This window comes from Schistocerca cancellata, chromosome 4 (assembly GCF_023864275.1).
Source record: "Schistocerca cancellata isolate TAMUIC-IGC-003103 chromosome 4, iqSchCanc2.1, whole genome shotgun sequence".
NCBI lineage: Eukaryota > Metazoa > Arthropoda > Insecta > Orthoptera > Acrididae > Schistocerca > Schistocerca cancellata.
In genome coordinates, this window is record NC_064629.1 from 240,253,582 (window position 1) to 240,272,534 (window position 18,953).

The following is an 18,953-nucleotide window of genomic DNA, read 5'->3' on the forward strand; positions in this document are numbered from 1 at the left end:
GTGGAAAAATATACGTTATGTACAAGATTGAAGAGAATTCTCAAGCCATACAAGAAAAAAGTTTCACACACCGAATGCTGATTATTCACTCATTGCTGCACCCAATACTCTCAACATTTTGATTACATGTTTTTCACAGAACACTTACTTCGTATAAACAAAACTTTTAAACACAGTTTACCTTCTGTACATGCTAGCAGTAAAACAGATAGTATGAAAAAAATGCTGTATGATGTTTATCTAGAAATCAAATATCCTCACATACTGGACCCTGTACTTCTTAAATTATTACCATGGCATATTTTTACAGTGTCAAGATTTTAGGTTACTAGGGATCAATAAACAGTTTAGATTTTTGACACTATTTTCGTTATGGATTTTATGTATCTTGAAAATAGTATTTTTACATGTGGTACCATTACTGGATCCATACAGTGTAAGAAAATATTTTATCAGATTACAGGCCTAAATTATTTAGACCATTATTTGGCATCCCTGACAGTGTCTTCTGTAAGAAAATGTTAAATATAATAATACACTGTTGTGAAGAAGAGACTGTCAAAGCATAAGGAAATCAGTCATTAGTAAATACCTGATGTTATATACTTAGTGAGACCCAAAAATTATCACAGCAAAGAATTCGATGGTAGTAGATTTTGTAACTTTCACAATGACTTCACTCAAATACATTAAAGAACTGTACCTGCCAATACCTTACATTGTTTAATGGGATGGCAAATTGTACAAAAGAGTGAAATTATATGCTGCACAGGATATTTAAATAAGACACAAAAGTCTCAGAAAAATTTTCCTTTATGGTAAAAAAAAAAAAAAAAAAAAAAAAAAAAAAAAAAAAAAAAAAAATATTTTAAACAAGGAACTACAGAGTTTAAAATTCTGCATAGTACATAAATGATTCAAGTGCTAAGATATTAACAAATTACACCATACTTCTTTCAACAAATTATTAAAAATATAGCTTTTTACGGAAGTAACAACCAACAAATTAACAACATTGATTCCACAAATAGTGAACACAGGTATGTGTAAAATATCAGTTTATACTTATTTTCACTCAAAATTTCCACTATAACAACAGAACATTGTTAGAAGCTATGTAGATATGTATTAGTTGCTTAATAAAGTCTCACTATTCCACAGCCAATATTTTCATTTGATTTTGGTCTGTTTTGTGAACATACTAACTGTTAACTATAAGAATGAAACTAAAATGTTCTAAACTTTAATATCCAGGAAAGAACACAAATAAAACAGCTAAAATAGTCCAATGCTGCTTCTACACAAGAAAGACTTCCTTCTGCTATGCTGTCTATAGATGTGCAATCACATAACATCAGTTAAAGATCATTAATATATGTACATATGAAAATACTGTTCTGGAAGCTCATCATTTTGTTATTATTTTAAGTAAGGTTAAGAAAGATAGGTTATAAAATTTAAAATCTTATTCTCAAATGAAAATATTTGATATTTCACAAAATATTCAGGATATTTCACTGAGAATCCCTAAAAGAGCAGTAAAATGAGTAAAAATGTTAGAAACAAATATTTATTTGTTGGAGTCTGGGAATGGAGAATAATTCTTTGGAGTGGAGAAAAAAACTGAAATTTCTGACAATGCATACGTCTACAGTGACTGAACATTCCTGTAAACATCTGACAACCTATTATTTCATTCAGGTTATTAGTCTGTTACTGGATCCAAAATCTATAAATAATTGACTTGGTCATACCATGATTCAAATTTCCCTGAAATGTTGAAAGAAATATTCCTTTTTATTTTCAACTCAATTTTGTACGTACTAAAAATTCACATTTGCTGTTTATCAAAAGCAGGGACTTATGCAATGTTTATTGCCTTTCCCAATAACACCTCACTGCTTTAACTTTCTAACAATAAGTAGAATGTTTTTAACCTTTTTAAATTTCTTAGTTGCAGCTCACATTGTCAGACTTTTAGTCACAGTAAAATTAAACATGTTATTGTTATTTATTCTGAACATAAATAATTTATAATCTATCTTAAGCATATGTCAACTTTTGCACAATTCTTTTGTGTACTGGTGATTAACTGATATGAGAAGGTTGTGGTACAATAAGTGAGAAATAGCTAGCTTACTCCTAGTTTCATAAATGTCAACAGTATGCAACTGCTGTTCTTTTAGAAGCAGTAGATAATATTCCACAACGCAATAGCTATGCAAGGTGTAATGTATGTGAACAGAAGTGTTTTTATGCCATTACAAATAATTTTAATATGCAGCTGATGAAACAATGTACACTGTATTTATTAATGTACCTGTAACTTTCAAGTTCTTAAAATAGTTTGGCACCATATAAAAATAAAAAACAAAAATAAATTTATAATTTCAACATCAGCATGAATCGCACATGTACACAAGGCATTTCACTTATGGCCTTATATATTGCATTCATATTAATTGAGTTCTGTCTCTCATACAATAACAAAAGCATGCAAGAAGCTCAGCTCAGTTTACTGTGCCTTAATAATATTTTACATGTTTTTAATAATATAGTAATCCTTACATACACACATTATCCTAGAAATTCTTGAATGAACACCAAACACTGTGGAAAAATTAGTGTAATTCACTACACACACACACACACACACACACACACACACACACACACACACACACACCTGTGACAGGAGAAAAACACAGAATTGTTTATCTCCTTCCTTTGGCAACGATTTCATTACTTTGAATTAATAGACCGTCTATACAGAGGTAACACATCTCTACATCCATGTCCCTGTAGCACTGTTCGTTGTTACATTGTTACCAAAGTATTCCTCTTCACAGTCCACACTTTCATGTTGATTGTTATTAGTTGGTCTCTTCAAAATACTCTTTAGTTTTATTTCACCAGATGAAGATCCTGATGAGCTAGGTTGTGCAGTAGATGCAATACTGGAATCTGAATGTAGCTTTGAGGACTGTTTTTCCACAGATAAATTCTTGTTTAATTTCACTTTGGAAACATTAGTTGAAGTATGCGGTTGCTTTTTCCCAATGTTTAATTTCTCCATGACAGCTGCAGCATCAGCAATCTGCAAGGAAAATATTGGATATTAATTTTGTTGCCTGTCATAAGCTACATATAATGTAGGAAACAATTAATTACTTGAATAAGATTAAGAAAAACAGTCTTGGTTTCAGGGGGAACAATACTTTTATTGAGGCATTTCTCCCTTCAGGGGCATCATTAGAAAATTTTAGTATACTGCAGAATTTGGAATTGTCACATCTGATGGGACTTTTGGGTGTACCTTAAAAACACTGGGCTCAGTTGAAAAAGCAGTGATGGCACAGAACCACACTTACAGGTTTTGAAACCCTATAACACAATCTGTACACTAAGCAATGATCCGTTCCAATCAAAGTTACAAGTTTTTATGTGTTCGTTTTTAGTGAGACTCAACATAACTTCAAATGACTATATTGCGAAGGTTTCACTAATTAATTCTTTGATAGTAATACAAGATAAGCCTGGTATCATACTATACATTACAATCATTACCTTCACCTTCATTCAACAGATACACACAACTCTCACACATATCCTGAGGAAAGTCTGATTGAAATGAGTTATTGCTTAGTGTACAGATTGTGCTGCATGGTTTCAGAACCTGTAAGTGTGGTCCTCTGCCAGCACTGCTTTTTCAACTGACCCTGGTGTGTTTAAGGTACACACAATGGTCTCCAGAGATGTGGTAAACACAAATTTTGCAATATATTAAAATTTTCTAACCATACCTGAGAAGGCCAAACACACCAATAAAATTATTATTTCCCCTGCAACCAAGACTGTTCTTCTTTCAAAATACTACCCACAATTGCTATACCAGATGTCATAAACTGGGAAGAACTTTCCTACACAAGTACTGCAATCTGAGTGATATCATGGCTAAGGTGGGTGAAAGAAAGAGATGTTCAGAAAAAGAATAACAGTCAGGGACAGGGTTAGGAAAGATGATGTGAAACAAGCAAGTGTATGCAAAAAACTCGAGGAACACATCTGGAAGCCACAAGGGGAAATGTATTGACAAGTACAAGGCAGAGATAAAGGATCACAATTGAGAGAAAGATGTAAAGGAAGAAAAATATGAATAAGCCAGAGTTTAATAGGAAAGTAACAGTGGAGAGAGAGACTGGCCTGGAGACAGGAGGGAGGAAACAGGTGGAAATGGGAGAAGATTAGAGGCAGATGGAGGACATTGAAGTTACAGGCCTGATGGATCTGTTACACAGAGGATTTCTATCTGCAGAATAAAGAAAAGCTGACTTTAGGTGAGGAGGTTTGTAAAGCAGCCTTTTAAGTTAACTACATTTTGTTGAGCAGAATGTTTTGTAACCAGGTGGTCCAGTTGGTGCTCATGATTTAGTGGTGCTTATTCGTCAAAGTTTTTTTTGTGTTCTTACCTTGTTGCAAGGAGGCTAATACATCATGCAGATGCTTTACAGGTGGGCCTGCGTCTGAGGGGTAGTGGGTAAAAAAAATGCAACAGGAGGCCATAGGCAGATTCTTGGGACCCTCAGGTTAGGGTTAGAGGATTGAGAGCAAAAGGATCACAGGGATGGACAAGAAGGATATGTTGGTAGAGTGCCTGGTGGCACACTGTTTAGGAAGTGAGGGAAGGATAAACTACGCTCATTCAAATGGTTCATTTACCTTTACAGGAAACCCTTTCTATCAAGAAAAATTGATAATGTTCAAATGACATGTGATTACAAAAATGTTGTGAACTAATAACTGTTTATTCACAAGAAGACATATCCCATTTGATAGCCCCAATTTCATACTTTCCATTAACCAGTTTATTTAATCTAAAAAGCCATTAACTCAAAAACTATTCATAACTGAAGTTTTAAACCAACCAACAGTACTTTTTTTTTTTATTTGAAATTTTAAGATCTGATGCTATACTTTTATTGCCCTAATTATGCTGAACCAGATAATAAATTTGATTACCTGAACAAAGTGCTCATTAAGAAATTAAGAAAATTGGGGAGTTGTAAAATTTACATGAAACTATTAAACCACTACATTGTATCATCCAAACAGTACATAAATCTTTATTATTTTTACAGTTGTCTAATATACAGTAAAACAAAACTCTTACTTGATTCAAGAGAATGACACCACTACTAAATTTGATTATTATATCATTATAAAGCAAAATGTAATTACTGATTTTGTTACTTATCCTTATGCTTATCTATGGACATACCTCCATCAGACAATAGATTGACAGTGTGCGCCTAAGCCATCACCTGGTTCATATCTCTGTCTCAAAGTCTCCAAGTAGCACTCAATATGAAACCATCATGTAGCAACTTGTGTTATATTTTTTGTGAGCTTATTCTGAGTTTATGCCTAAGAATCACTCTGTCAACAGATGTATCAAAATCTGCATATCAATGGAAAATTTTGCAGTTAAAGTTCATTATCATGTAAATTTCTGAGTGTAAAAACAGCCTGGCTGCAGAAGTCAATGTAGCTTTTTGTGTTGATATACTAGTGATGACCCAGTGACTGACTCCAAGAAATGTTTGTAATTATCTGACTCCTTTCTCCTAGTTATTGGTAAAGACTTTTCAGAGGTTATGGGAAGATAAGAGAGGACTTCAATATGGGACTGTGTTTTGAACAAACTACCACTGTCTAGAACCTATTATGCGCACTTACTATAGTGGTTCGTTGGCATTATTTTCTTTGAGAAAACTGAACTGATCAGATGAGAATTATTAATGATTTTCTTGTTGATCAACTGTTAGCAATATGTAAAGAATAAGAGTTAGCTGGTCATCACCAAAGTGAGTCTTAATATACAGGGTGTTTCAAAAATGACCGGTATATTTGTAATGGCAATAAAAACTAAACAAGCAGTGATAGAAATACACCGTTTGTTGCAATATGCTTGGGACAACAGTACATTTTCAGGCGGACAAACTTTCGAAATTACAGTAGTTACAATTTTCACCAACAGATGGCGCTGCAAGTGATGTGAAAGATATAGAAGACAACGCAGTCTGTGGGTGCGCCATTCTGTACGTCGTCTTTCTGCTGTAAGCGTGTGCTGTTCATAACGTGCAAGTGTGCTGTGGAAAATATGGTTTATTCCTTAGAACAGAGGATTTTTCTGGTGTTGGAATTCCACCGCCTAGAACACAGTGTTGTTGCAACAAGACGAAGTTTTCAACGGAGGTTTAATGTAACCAAAGGACCGAAAAGCGATACAATAAAGGATCTGTTTGAAAAATTTCAACGGACTGGGAATGTGACGGATGAACGTGCTGGAAAGGTAGGGCGACCGCATACGGCAACCACAGAGGGCAACGCGCAGCTAGTGCAGCAGGTGATCCAACAGCGGCCTCGGGTTTCCGTTCGCCGTGTTGCAGCTGCGGTCCAAATGACGCCAACGTCCACGTATCGTCTCATGCGCCAGAGTTTACACCTCTATCCATACAAAATTCAAACGCGGCAACCCCTCAGCGCCGCTACCATTGCTACACGAGAGACATTCGCTAACGATATAGTGCACAGGATTGATGACGGCGATATGCATATGGGCAGCATTTGGTTTACTGACGAAGCTTATTTTTACCTGGACGGCTTTGTCAATAAACAGAACTGGCGCATATGGGGAACCGAAAAGCCACATGTTGCAGTCCCATCATCCCTGCATCCTCAAAAAGTACTGGTCTGGGCCGCCATTTCTTCCAAAGGAATCATTGGCCCATTTTTCAGATCTGAAACGATTACTGCATCACGCTATCTGGACATTCTTCGTGAATTTGTGGTGGTACAAGCTGCCTTAGACGACACTGCAAACACCTCGTGGTTTATGCAAGATGGCGCCCGGCCGCATCGCACGGCCGACGTCTTTAATTTCCTGAATGAATATTTCGATGATCGTGTGATTGCTTTGGGCTATCCGAAACATACAGGAGGCGGCATGGATTGGCCTCCCTATTCGCCAGACATGAACCCCTGTGACTTCTTTCTGTGGGGACACTTGAAAGACCAGGTGTACCGCCAGAATCCAGAAACAATTGAACAGCTGAAGCAGTACATCTCATCTGCATGTGAAGCCATTCCGCCAGACACGTTGTCAAAGGTTTCGGGTAATTTCATTCAGAGACTACGCCATATTATTGCTACGCATGGTGGACATGTGGAAAATATCATACTATAGAGTTTCCTAGACCACAGTGCCATCTGTTGTTGACAATTGTAACTACTGTAATTTCGAAAGTTTGTCTGCCTGAAAATGTACTGTTGTCCCAAGCATATTGCAACAAACGGTGTATTTCTATCGCTGCTCATTTAGTTTGTATTGCTGTTTCAAATATACCGGTCATTTTTGAAACACCCTGTAAATAACAAACCTATATGAGTAGTGTTGCATCAGTTACTGAACTTTGAGACCATCAAATAAAACGGTTCCAGAGTACAAGACTTCAATTCATCATGTGCCACTGAAGACTTGTTGTGAGTCTACCAGGTTAATACCATCATATGCTGTTCTTGTAGACCTATCATACAGCAGCCTTCCTCAGTTGATGGTGGAACTACTGATTTTTCAATGATAATACAATTTTTAATGTCCTCCATATGCTGTCATGTTGTTTACACAAGATAAACTTTATTGCATTGTGTAACACATTACATTACTAGCCTGTGGCTATTTTGAAATGTAGTTATGTCAGTGATATGTGTTTCATATCCAAAAACTGTTTAATGTTATGTAGGAACAGAGACTTGTTCTCACACACACATGTCGAAAATCTGCATATGTAGTCTTGCACATCACGTACTGCATGCAGGAACACAATTTGTAACATGTCATTGCGTAACTAAATTGCTGTTAACAAATAGCTTCTAATTCCTTGCATAATGTATTTATGTCTTTGTAAGCTAAAGGGCTTATTGTGCTGTTAAATACATTAAGTAAGGACTTAGAAGCCACTTGTTGACAGCAATTTAGTCATATGATGTGTTTCAAAATATGCCCCCATATGCAGTATTTGATGTACAAGACTATAGACATCCAGATTTTCAACATGTGTGAGTGGGCACACATCTCTGTTCCCATGTAGAACTAAGTGGTTTTTAAATATAGCACACACATCACTGACACAACTGCCCTTGAAAATGGCCACAGGATAAAACTGGCTAGTAATATAGCACATTACATGATGCAATAAAGGTCATGTTGTACACAGAATTTAACAGCCTGTGGTACACATTTAAAATGATTTCATCATTCAGAAATCATGTAGAGACTGTTGAGTTAGAAATGAAGAGACTAATGGAACTAGTAATTATTCTTCATATTTTGATGGTTTTATCCTTAAGAATCCTCGAACAGAATATTTTGCTAGAATTATCTGAAGCCAATTTATCAATTTCATACACACACTTCAAACAACATTTTGGTTTTTATGCGAGTCACTGACATTTGCATGAACTACACACACACACACACACACACACACACACACACACACACACACACACACACACACACATGTAATAGCTCTAAGAGCAATACCTGGTATTTAATTAAGACAGTTAATGTGTTAGTAACATCACATTTATGAGGGGAAATAAGTAACAGTCACTGATAATTGAAATATATTATCATAACACCATATAAATTTCAGACAGTTAATCTAAGCTGAAACAGTTTTTCCACAGATTTCACAGTTGATTGCACAGGCATTAAGAACAATAAGTTACAGCTGGAATTACCTGTGTTAAAAAGAGTTGGGAGTCTTCTTTACATGTCTTTAGTAGGTCAATTTGCCCCTTCAGTCTCCGCACATTCACAACAAAATATTCCACAAAAGTGTTTAGTCTCTTTCCTGTGGCACCAACCGACACTGCTAATTGTGGGAAATCCTCATAATCTACTTGAATGACATCCAATTTCCTCTCAAGTTCAGCTACCAGGTTATCACTATGCTCTAAAATGTACTGTGAACTTTTAAGTGCTTTCTCCAAAATTACCAGACTTCGGTCAACAAATTCTGGTATGTCCGACCCTTGAACTCTCACCATTTGTAGCTGCAGAAACAAAGAACAATTTTTTAAGTTTCTGGTGTATTTAGCATACCATGTTCTATAATAGTTTCAAATAATAACAATAACAATAATTTATTCTGCATCAACCCCAAAATGATACAATTTCAAGATACTATGCAAATCATTCTTCCAAATTGGTCAGTAATGACTGTTTCATAAATATGCAAATATAGTATAGTTGCAGGTTTCAGTGCCATTCATATCTCTTTAACATACAAGAAGTACTTAGAAATTTATGAGTTTTTAATATTTTGAATTTTCTGTAGGTTAGTAAAAAACTCGCTTTGAAACTATTTCTCCAAAAAAACAACAATGATTTTACAATAGCTTTTAGGATATATGCAAGCTTCTAATTGCTTTAAGTTGAGGAACTAGGCTACTCTAGTGAATAAAGTTGGTCTGAGTCACCACTTTTAAAGTTTGTCTTTTAATTTCATTGTAACAAAATAGCACCAATTTTGGAGACAATGAGTAGTGCCCACCCACAGTCAAGCTCCTTACTAGTAAGACCATATCTTCTCACAAAACGGCAATTCTCAAGTGATCAATTTGTGAATCAAGTGTGCACTTTTAATGTCCAGTACTATTTCAATCAGTATCCAAATGTGTGAGATGCCTTCATGGATTCTGAGGTTAATTTCTCAGGAAACAGAGCACTTCCTTACAAGAATGTACACACATATGTTGTTTATGTGACATTCAAATAATGACTCAGGTTTTTACTATGAAATAGTCACAAACTGTGACTGTTTAATAGTAATAAGCTCATTTATTATTTTTCAAAGTCACATTTTGTGACTTTTTCACAGCAGTAAGCTTAGTTTTTATCCCAGTGTTCTCTAGCAAATGTGTGTGTGTGTGTTACGTTTTGTCTACAATAACTGAATACAAAAACACACAATTTACTGCTAAATTAACCTTCAACTCTTATATATACTGATAGCTCATATGTTTTCGTGCAGATGCTCTTGATGTTTGGGCATTATGTGCATATTCTTAATAGACATTGTAACAATCAATTACAGATGATACAAAAAATTGATGTTAAAATTGCCAAGTAATTTGTTTCCAAATAGTTCATGAAACTTTTTCACAGTTGCTGATTTAAATTGTAGCTCACACTTACGATGATGTTATTTAACTTCTGCTTCCTTTGTTGTCAATGTTTTCTCATAACTGCTTTGCTGCAGAGAGAATAAAATGGGTCTTATCTGTGTAGGATCTCATACCTGCACTCTAATCAAATAAAAAAGGTGGGCACTATATTGGAAATAACTTTTCACAATGCATTGAAAAATACTGAGTACTGACTGACCTATGACAAAATACACTGACAGACACTGACCTTTAACATACAAATGCTGACAGCTTTGAATCACAAGCATTTCATTTTTGTATGACATTATTAACATGATTTAGGAAACAGACTGATCATTTAAATTTATGATTCTGTAGGAGTCCAGATATGCTGTTTTCCTTTTCAAAATGTATTGACATGTTTCATGTAAACAAAATTGCAATAGAAGTACATTTATAGTGAAAATTTGATGATATGTCCCAAATAGACCCACGTCCCAGTAAAATTAAGAATGGAAAAGTTAACAGTAACTGGAAAATATTTGAGCTCTCTGCCGCAATTGGATAAGCAGCAACCAGCAGCAAGTCGTACTCTTAGCTCACTTATTTGTGTCATAGTTCAATTCTTAATTTCTTTGCAAGTTTTTTGGTACTTCCATAGTTTAAGTCTCAAATTTCGGGTGTATTATAGTATTTGAGAGATGTAGCATCGCATTTTAGTACCTGTATAGTGTAAATTTGCTTAGTCATCAGTCATCTGTTTGTTCTGAACAGCATGTGAGATAAAAAGAGAGGGGGAAAAAATTGTTAGAGATGGATAGGGACTACGCCTGTTGTGTACAGCTTCAGGGGAAATTGGCCACCATCCATAAACAGCTGGAAGCTGTGTTGGGCAAGGTCAACAGGCTCCAGGCAGTTGCCCTGGGCCATGGTGACAATGGGACACCTGAGGCGAGTGCTTTGGCGCCTCTGGAACCTGTAGCATGAGCTGGGATCTCTGATGCCACTGTGCCCTCGAATTTGGACGTCCCTGCCAGTTGACACTTTCATGACAGTGATTGGCGAACCATGGCAGGGTCGCGAATCCCTCGGCGGAAGGCGAAAGTTGGTGCTGGCCGCAAGGCGGTACCCATATGCCTCCATAATAGGTTTGAGGTACTACCCACTGCTGAAAGTACTTCCGAGCCAGCAAGGGTGACCTCAACTGTTGCGGCAGTGGCCGGTCTTCCTGAGAGGCCGAGACAAATGCAGAGGGTGGGATTGATTGTTATTGGGAGCTCCAATGTTAGGCAGATGATGGAGCCCCTTAGGGATATGGCAGCTAAAGACGGGAAGAAAGCCAATGTGCACTCCTTGTGCATATCGGAGGGAGTCATCCAAGATGTGGAAAGGGTCCTTCCAGATGCCATGAAGCGTACAGATTGCAGCCAACTGCAGGTGGTGGCTCATGTCGGCACTAATGACGTGTCGCTATGGATCGGAAGAGATTCTCTCTGGTTTATGGCTGCTATCTGAGTTGGTGAAGACTGCCAGTCTTGCTAGCACGACGAAGGCAGAGTTGACCATCTGCAGCATCGTCGACAGGACCGATTGCGGACCTTTGGTACAGAGCTGAGTGGAGGGTCTGAATCGGAGGCTCAGGCAGTTCTGTGACTGTGTAGGCTGCAGATTCCTTGACTTACTCCATAGGGTGGTGGGGTTTTGGGTTACGCTAAATAGGTCAGGTGTCCACTACACAGTAGCAGGAGCTGTGTGGTGGGGACTGGACTTTTTTTTAGGGTAGACAGTCTTGGGAAAGATCAAAAAGGGCTCCAGTCTCAAAGGGTACAGGGAAAATAAACAACGCGAATTGACCGAGCTACAGTCGGTATTGTAGTTATGAATTGTCGTAGCTGTGTTGGAAAAGTACCAGAGCTTCAAGCGCTGATAGAAAGCACTGAAGCTGAAATTGTTAAAGGAACAGAAAGCTGGCTAAAGATGGAGATAAATTCTGCTGAAATTTTTACAGAGGCACAAACTGTTTTCAGAAAGGAAAGATTAAATAAAGTAGGTGGTGGTGTGTTTGTGGCTGTTAGTAGTAGTTTATCTTGTAGTGAAATAGTTAGTTCCTATGAATTACTATGGGTAGATGTTATCCTTAACAGCCGTACCAAAATAATAATTGGCTAATGGCTGAACGGTTCAAAGAAAACTTGAATCTCATTACAAATAAGTACCCCACTCATACAATCTACCCTCAATTTGTTGGCGAAAATACATGTTCAAAGCTGGTGATAGACAGGAAACATCTTCCAAAATTGTACTAAATGCTTTCTCTGAGAATTACTTTGAACAATTATTTCATGAGCCCACACAAATTGTAAATGGTTGTGAAAACACACTTGACCTCTTAGCCACAAATAATCCTGATCTAATAGAGAGTGTCATGACAGATACAGGGATTAGTGAACACAAGGTCATTGTAGCTAGGCTCAAAACCATATCAACCAAATCCACTAAAAATAAATGCAGATTAAAATTGGCTTGATGCCTTCCTAAGAGTGTGTTGCCATTCCTTCCAAGCTAATTATGTAAGTGTAGACCAAATATGGCTCAAATTCAAAGATATAGTATCGTCAGCAATAGATTGATTCATACTGCAAAAGTTAATAAGAGATGGGACTGATCCACCACGGTACACAAAACAAGTCAGAACACTGTTGCAGAAACAACAAAAAAAGCATGCCAAATTCAGAAGAATGCAAAATACCTAAGACTGGCTAAGCTTCACAGAAGCTCGAAATTTGGTGCGGACATCAATGCAAGATGCTTTTAATAGTTTCCACGATGAAACATTGTCTCAAAATATGATAGAAAATCCAAAGAGATTCTGGTTATATGTAAAGTAAACCAGTGGCAAAAACACTCAATACCATCACTGTGCAATAATGATGGAAATGTTACTGATGAAGGTGCCACTAAAGTGGAGTTACTAAATACAGTTTTCCACAATTCCTTCAAGAAAGACGATGAAGTAAATATTCCAGAATTCAAAACCAGAACAGCTGTTAGTATGAGTGACATAAAAGTAGATATCTTAGGTGTTGCGAAACAACTCAAATCACTTAAGACAGGCAAGTCTTCTGGTCCAGATGGTATACCAACCAGGTTCCTTTCAGAGTATGCAGACACAATAGCGCCTTTCTTAGCAGTCATATACAACCGCTCACTTGACAAAAGGTCTGTTCCTAAAGACTGAAAAGTAGCACAGGTCACACCAATATTCAAGAAAGGAAATAGGAGTAACCCATTGAATTACAGAACCATATCACTGACCTCAATTTGCAGTAGGATTTTGGAGCATGTACTGTACTCAGACATTATGAATCACCCTGAGAAAATGACTCGCTGTTACATAACCAACAGGGATTCAGAAAATATCATTCTTGTGCAACACAGCTAGCTCTCTATTCCCCTGAAGTAATGAGTGCTGTTGACAAGGGATTTCAGATCGATTCCATATTCCTAAATTTCCAGAAGGCTTTTGATACCATTCCTCATAAGTGACTATTAATCAAATTGTGTACATATGGAGTATTATCTCCATTGTGTGACTGGATTTGTGATTTCCTTTCAGAGAGATCACAGTTCATAGTGATAGATGGTAAATCATTGAGTAAAACAGAAGTGATATATGGATATAAGCCCCTCTGCTGTTTCTGATTTACATAAATGATCTAGGTGATAATCTGAGCAGCCCCCTTAGATTATTTGCAAATGCTGCTGTAATTTACCGGCTAGTAAAATCATCAGATAATCAATTCCAATTACAAAATGATCTAGAGAGAATTTCTGTATGGTGCGAAAAGTGGCAACTGGCACTAAACAAAGAAAAGTGTGAGGTCATCCACATGGGTACTAAAAGAAATCTGATAAACTTTGGGTATAGGATAAATCACACAACTCTAAGGGCTGTCAATTCGACTAAATACCTAGGAATTGCAATTATGAGCAACTTAAATTGGAAGGACCACATAGATAATATTGTGGGGAAGGCAAAACAAAGACTGTGCTTTGTTGGCAGAACACTTAGAAGGTGTAACAAACCCACTAAAGAGACAGCCTACATTACACTAGTCCGTCCACTGCTGGAGTATTGCTGCACAGTGTGAGATCCTTACCAGGTAGGATTGACGGAGGACATCGAAAAGGTGCAAAGAAGGGCAGCTCATTTCATGTTATCGCACAATAGGGGTGAGTGTGTCACTGATACGTTATGTGAGTTGGGGTGGCAGTCACTAAAACAAAGGCGGTTTTATTTGCTGCGAGATCTATTTACAAAGTTTCAATCACCAACTTTCTCTTCCAAATGCGAAAATATTTTGTTGCCACCCACCTACATAGGGAGAAATGATCATCATAATAAAATAAGAGAAATCAGAGCTTGAATGGAAAGATTTAGTTGTTCCTTTTTCCCACGCGCCATTTGAGAGTAGAATGGTAGAGAAGAAGTATGAAAATGGTTTGATGAACCCTCTGCCAGGCACTTACGTGTGAATTGCAGAGTAACCATGTAGATGTAGATGTAAATATGGATCTGGATATACATCAGTCTCCATATGAATCACTTCATTATATGTAGTATTTCTTTGTCTGCCGCATTACAGTATACACACACATATCACTTGAAAATTTCTGATAGTGTATGGCAAGTGGAGGTCTAAATTATTAATGCAGGTAATAAGGGGACAATGACTTCAGTTTACAACATCATAAATCTATATTTAATTAAAACTGAAATGCTTTAAAAAATGAAATTGTTTTAACACTCACCCCATTCTGAGATGTAATTGACACATTAGTTATTTGTGGGGTTGCTTCATATCGTTGTAACAGTACTTTCAAACAGTGACTCATATTTGCTGTTTCATCTACACCACATTCATAGCGTAACTCGTCCATCGCCATCTCTGCTTCAGTGCGTAGCCGCAGAGCATCTTCCATATCTGGAATTACATCCTATCACAGAAGAAAAAAAGCATGTATTTTGTTGGAAAATATCACTGAAAAGTTTTATTTATGGACATGGCACCAATAAGAGAAATATCAGCTACCTTTTGAACAAATTTAAATGGACTGGTACTATGATTAATGATAAATGCTCTGGATGCTCATTAAAACCTAATCACAACATGTGAGGCAATCAGACTGCTGGCAAGATTGAAGGCTGTGGGGAGTGGCGACAACAATCCTCATAATGTGAATGGATGTGAAAGAAATGCCCCACAGTTAAACATGTGACTATAGATGACTTACACCATGATATTGACCATTCCTTCTCATGACACTTTTCTCACATGAAACACTGAAAGCTTTGAATCAAGGCAGTCAGCTAGATGCAATATTTCTTGATTTCCAAAGAAATTTGACTTCTACACTTATTATAAAAACTAGCATTATATGGAGTATGAAGCAAAATATATGACTTGACTGAGGATTATTTTGTAGGGACAATGCAGCAAGCTATCTTGGATGGAGAGTCATCAACACATGTAGAAGTAAATTGAGGTATGCCCACAGAAGTGTGTTGGGACCCTTGCTATTCATGTTGTATATTAATGACCTCGCAGACAATATTAATAGTAACCTCAGACTTTTTGCAGATGATACAGCCAACTGTAATAAAGTACTGCCTGGAAGAAGGTGAATAAATATTTAGCCATATCCTGATAATATTTCAAAGTCGTGCAACTTCCTTTAAATGTTCAGAAATGTAAAATTGTATATTTCATAAAATAAACAAAAATGCATAGTAGCCTATGACTACAGTATCAGTGAGGCATGGCTGGAATGCGTCAGCTCATACAAACACCTGAGTGTTACACTTTGTTAGGAAGGAGAGGCACACAGCAATCAGTCACAATCCCATTACTTCTTATTATTCTTGCAAATCTAGAGTTTTTCCTTCTGCCTATACACCTGTAAGAACATACAGTGACATGCACTGTCACTTGTTGGATTGTAACTGAGATACACTGACTATGGCTATTTATAGTTTAAATCTATATTTGGAAGATCTGTACCTACAGATTGGAAAATTGCGCAGGTCGCACCAGTGTTTAAGAAGGGTAGTAGGAGTAATCCATTGAACTACAGACCTATATCATTGACGTCGGTTTGCAGTAGGGTTTTGGAGCATATACTGTATTCAAACATAATGAATCATCTCAAAGGGAACGATCTATTGATACGTAATCAGCATGGTTTCAGAAAACATTGTTCTTGTGCAATGCAGCTAGCTCTTTATTTGCATGAAGTAATGGCCGCTATTGACAGGGGATCTCAAGTTGATTCCGTATTTCTAGATTTCCGGAAAGCTTTTGACACCGTTCCTTACAAGCGACTTCTAATCAAGCTGCGGGCCTATCGGGTATCGTCTCAGTTGTGCGACTGGATTCGTGATTTCCTGTCAGGAAGGTCGCAGTTCATAGTAATAGACAGCAAATCATCAAGTAAAACTGAAGTGATATCAGGTGTTCCCCAGGGAAGCATCCTGGGACCTCTGCTGTTCCTGATCTATATAAATGACCTGGGTGACAATCTGAGCAGTTCTCTTAGGTTGTTCGCAGATGATGCTGTAATTTACTGTCTAGTAAGGTCATCCGAAGACCAGTATCAGTTGCAAAGCAATTTAGAAAAGATTGCTGTATGGTGTGGCAGGTGGCAGTTGACACTAAATAACGAAAAGTGTCAGGTGATCCACATGAGTTCCAAAAGAAATCCATTGGAATTCGATTACTCGATAAATAGTACAATTCTCAAGGCTGTCAATTCAACTAAGTACCTGGGTGTTAAAATTATGAACAACTTCAGTTGGAAAGACCACATAGATAATATTGTGGGGAAGGCAAGCCAAAGGTTGCATTTCATTGGCAGGGCACTTAGAAGACGCAACAAGTCCACTAAAGAGATAGCTTACACTACACTCATTCGTCCTCTGTTAGAATATTGCTGCGCGGTGTGGGATCCTTACCAGGTGGGATTGACGGAGGACATCGAAAGCGTGCAAAAAAGGGCAGCTCGTTTTGTATTATCACGTAATAGGGGAGAGAGTGTGGCAGATATGATACGCAAGTTGGGATGGAAGTTATTAAAGCAAAGACGTTTTTCGTCGTGGCAAGATCTATTTACGAATGCGAAAATATTTTGTTGAGCCCAACCTACATAGGTAGGAATGATCATCAAAATAAAATAAGAGAAATCAGAGCTTGAACAGAAAGGTTTAGGTGTTCGTTTTTCCCGCACACTGTTCGGGAGTGGAATGGTAGAGAGATAGTATGATTCTGGTTCGATGAACCCTCTGCCAAGCACTTAAATCTGAATTGCAGAGTAGTCATGTAGATGTAGATGAATAAAAAATAATGTTATTGCAACTGATTGCTGTGTGCCTCTCCTTCCTTTTAGTCTATGGTCACTGTGCACAATGGTTCCTTATGGAATTGAAGTTGACTTTATAAGAATTTGAAATGGAATGATCATATAGGCTCAGTCATGGATAAAGCAGGCGGTCGACTTTAGTTTATTGATAGAATACTGGATAAATACAATAAATCTACAAAAGAAATTACTTACAAATCACTCATACAGTCCATCCTAGAATATTGCTCAAGTGTGTGATGGGGCCTGTGCCAAATAGGACTCACTATCCCAAGAAAGCTTACTTATGAAGTTTCAAGAACCAGCTTTATTTGATGATTCTAGGAATGTGCTACAACCTCCTATGAATCACTCCCATAGAAATCATGAGAACAAGATTAGGTTAATTATGACACATATGAAGGCATTTAAACAAGCATTCTTCTTGTGCTCCATACATGAATGGAATGGGAAAAAATCTATAACAGATACAGTGGGACATACCCTCTGCCATACACTTCACAGTGCTTTGCAGAGCACAGATGTAGATGTGGACATAAATCACAACACACACACAGGATGTCCCAGGAGGAATGGCCAGTATCAGTAGCATGACAGAAATGATCATTCGAAGCAAAAAAGACTAGTAAACATGGGCTTTAAAGTGCATACCCTGAGACCTATGAGCACTTGTTCATTTTCACTACTGTGAAACATATTTCTTATACTGAACAAGTACTCATAGCTCTTAAGATATGCATTTCAAAGCCAGTGTTTACTAAACAATGTTATTCTTGTTTTAATCTATATTGCATTTGCCTAAAATATGGAAAGCAAAGAGCTTGTAGTAGAAGAGATAATTTTCAAAGTATTTAAGATGACAAAGCTCTTAAGTTACGAATTTTAGAGCCCATGTTTACTAGACAAAACACCTTTCTCTTCATTTCCATGAATATTGGTCATTCCTCCTGAGACATCCTGTATAAGAAACATTGATATGCCTGAGTTTTTTCTGTTTACTGTTTTGGTAAAGGTAAATTAATCTTATCTCTTGTTCCATGGAAGAAGATAGAAGTATTATGATCATATTTACTGATGTTTTTTTCCTAATATAACTGATTGGTGCATATACTTCCATGATGCAGTTACAATGCCCAAGTTGTTAAACATACTTTCACAAAGAACCAGGTTATTAGTTTTAATTATTATTTTTCTAACACTTTTTCTGTAGTTCCATAATTATGTCTATATTTAGCATATTTTCATAGCAAAAGATTGAGTGTAATTTGAAATATTGTTTAACTATGAGGCACTTGCCCTGCCTGTTACACAGTAGTGAAGAG

General features: G+C 37.0%; 1 protein-coding gene across 1 annotated transcript in view; it reads right to left on the bottom strand.

Moving 5' to 3' along the window:
* Nucleotides 1-826: 826 nt before the first annotated feature.
* The window catches only part of LOC126184041 (inactive phospholipase C-like protein 2), a 749,749-nt gene continuing 731,622 nt past the window's right edge, over nucleotides 827-18,953 (bottom strand). The window contains exons 19-21 of the mRNA XM_049926398.1: nucleotides 15,028-15,213; nucleotides 8,806-9,120; nucleotides 827-3,097 (exon numbers count right to left, since the gene is read on the bottom strand). Of these exons, the coding sequence (XP_049782355.1) occupies nucleotides 2,786-3,097; nucleotides 8,806-9,120; nucleotides 15,028-15,213 (813 nt within the window). The 3' untranslated portion in view covers nucleotides 827-2,785. The remainder of the gene's footprint in view (nucleotides 3,098-8,805; nucleotides 9,121-15,027; nucleotides 15,214-18,953) is intronic.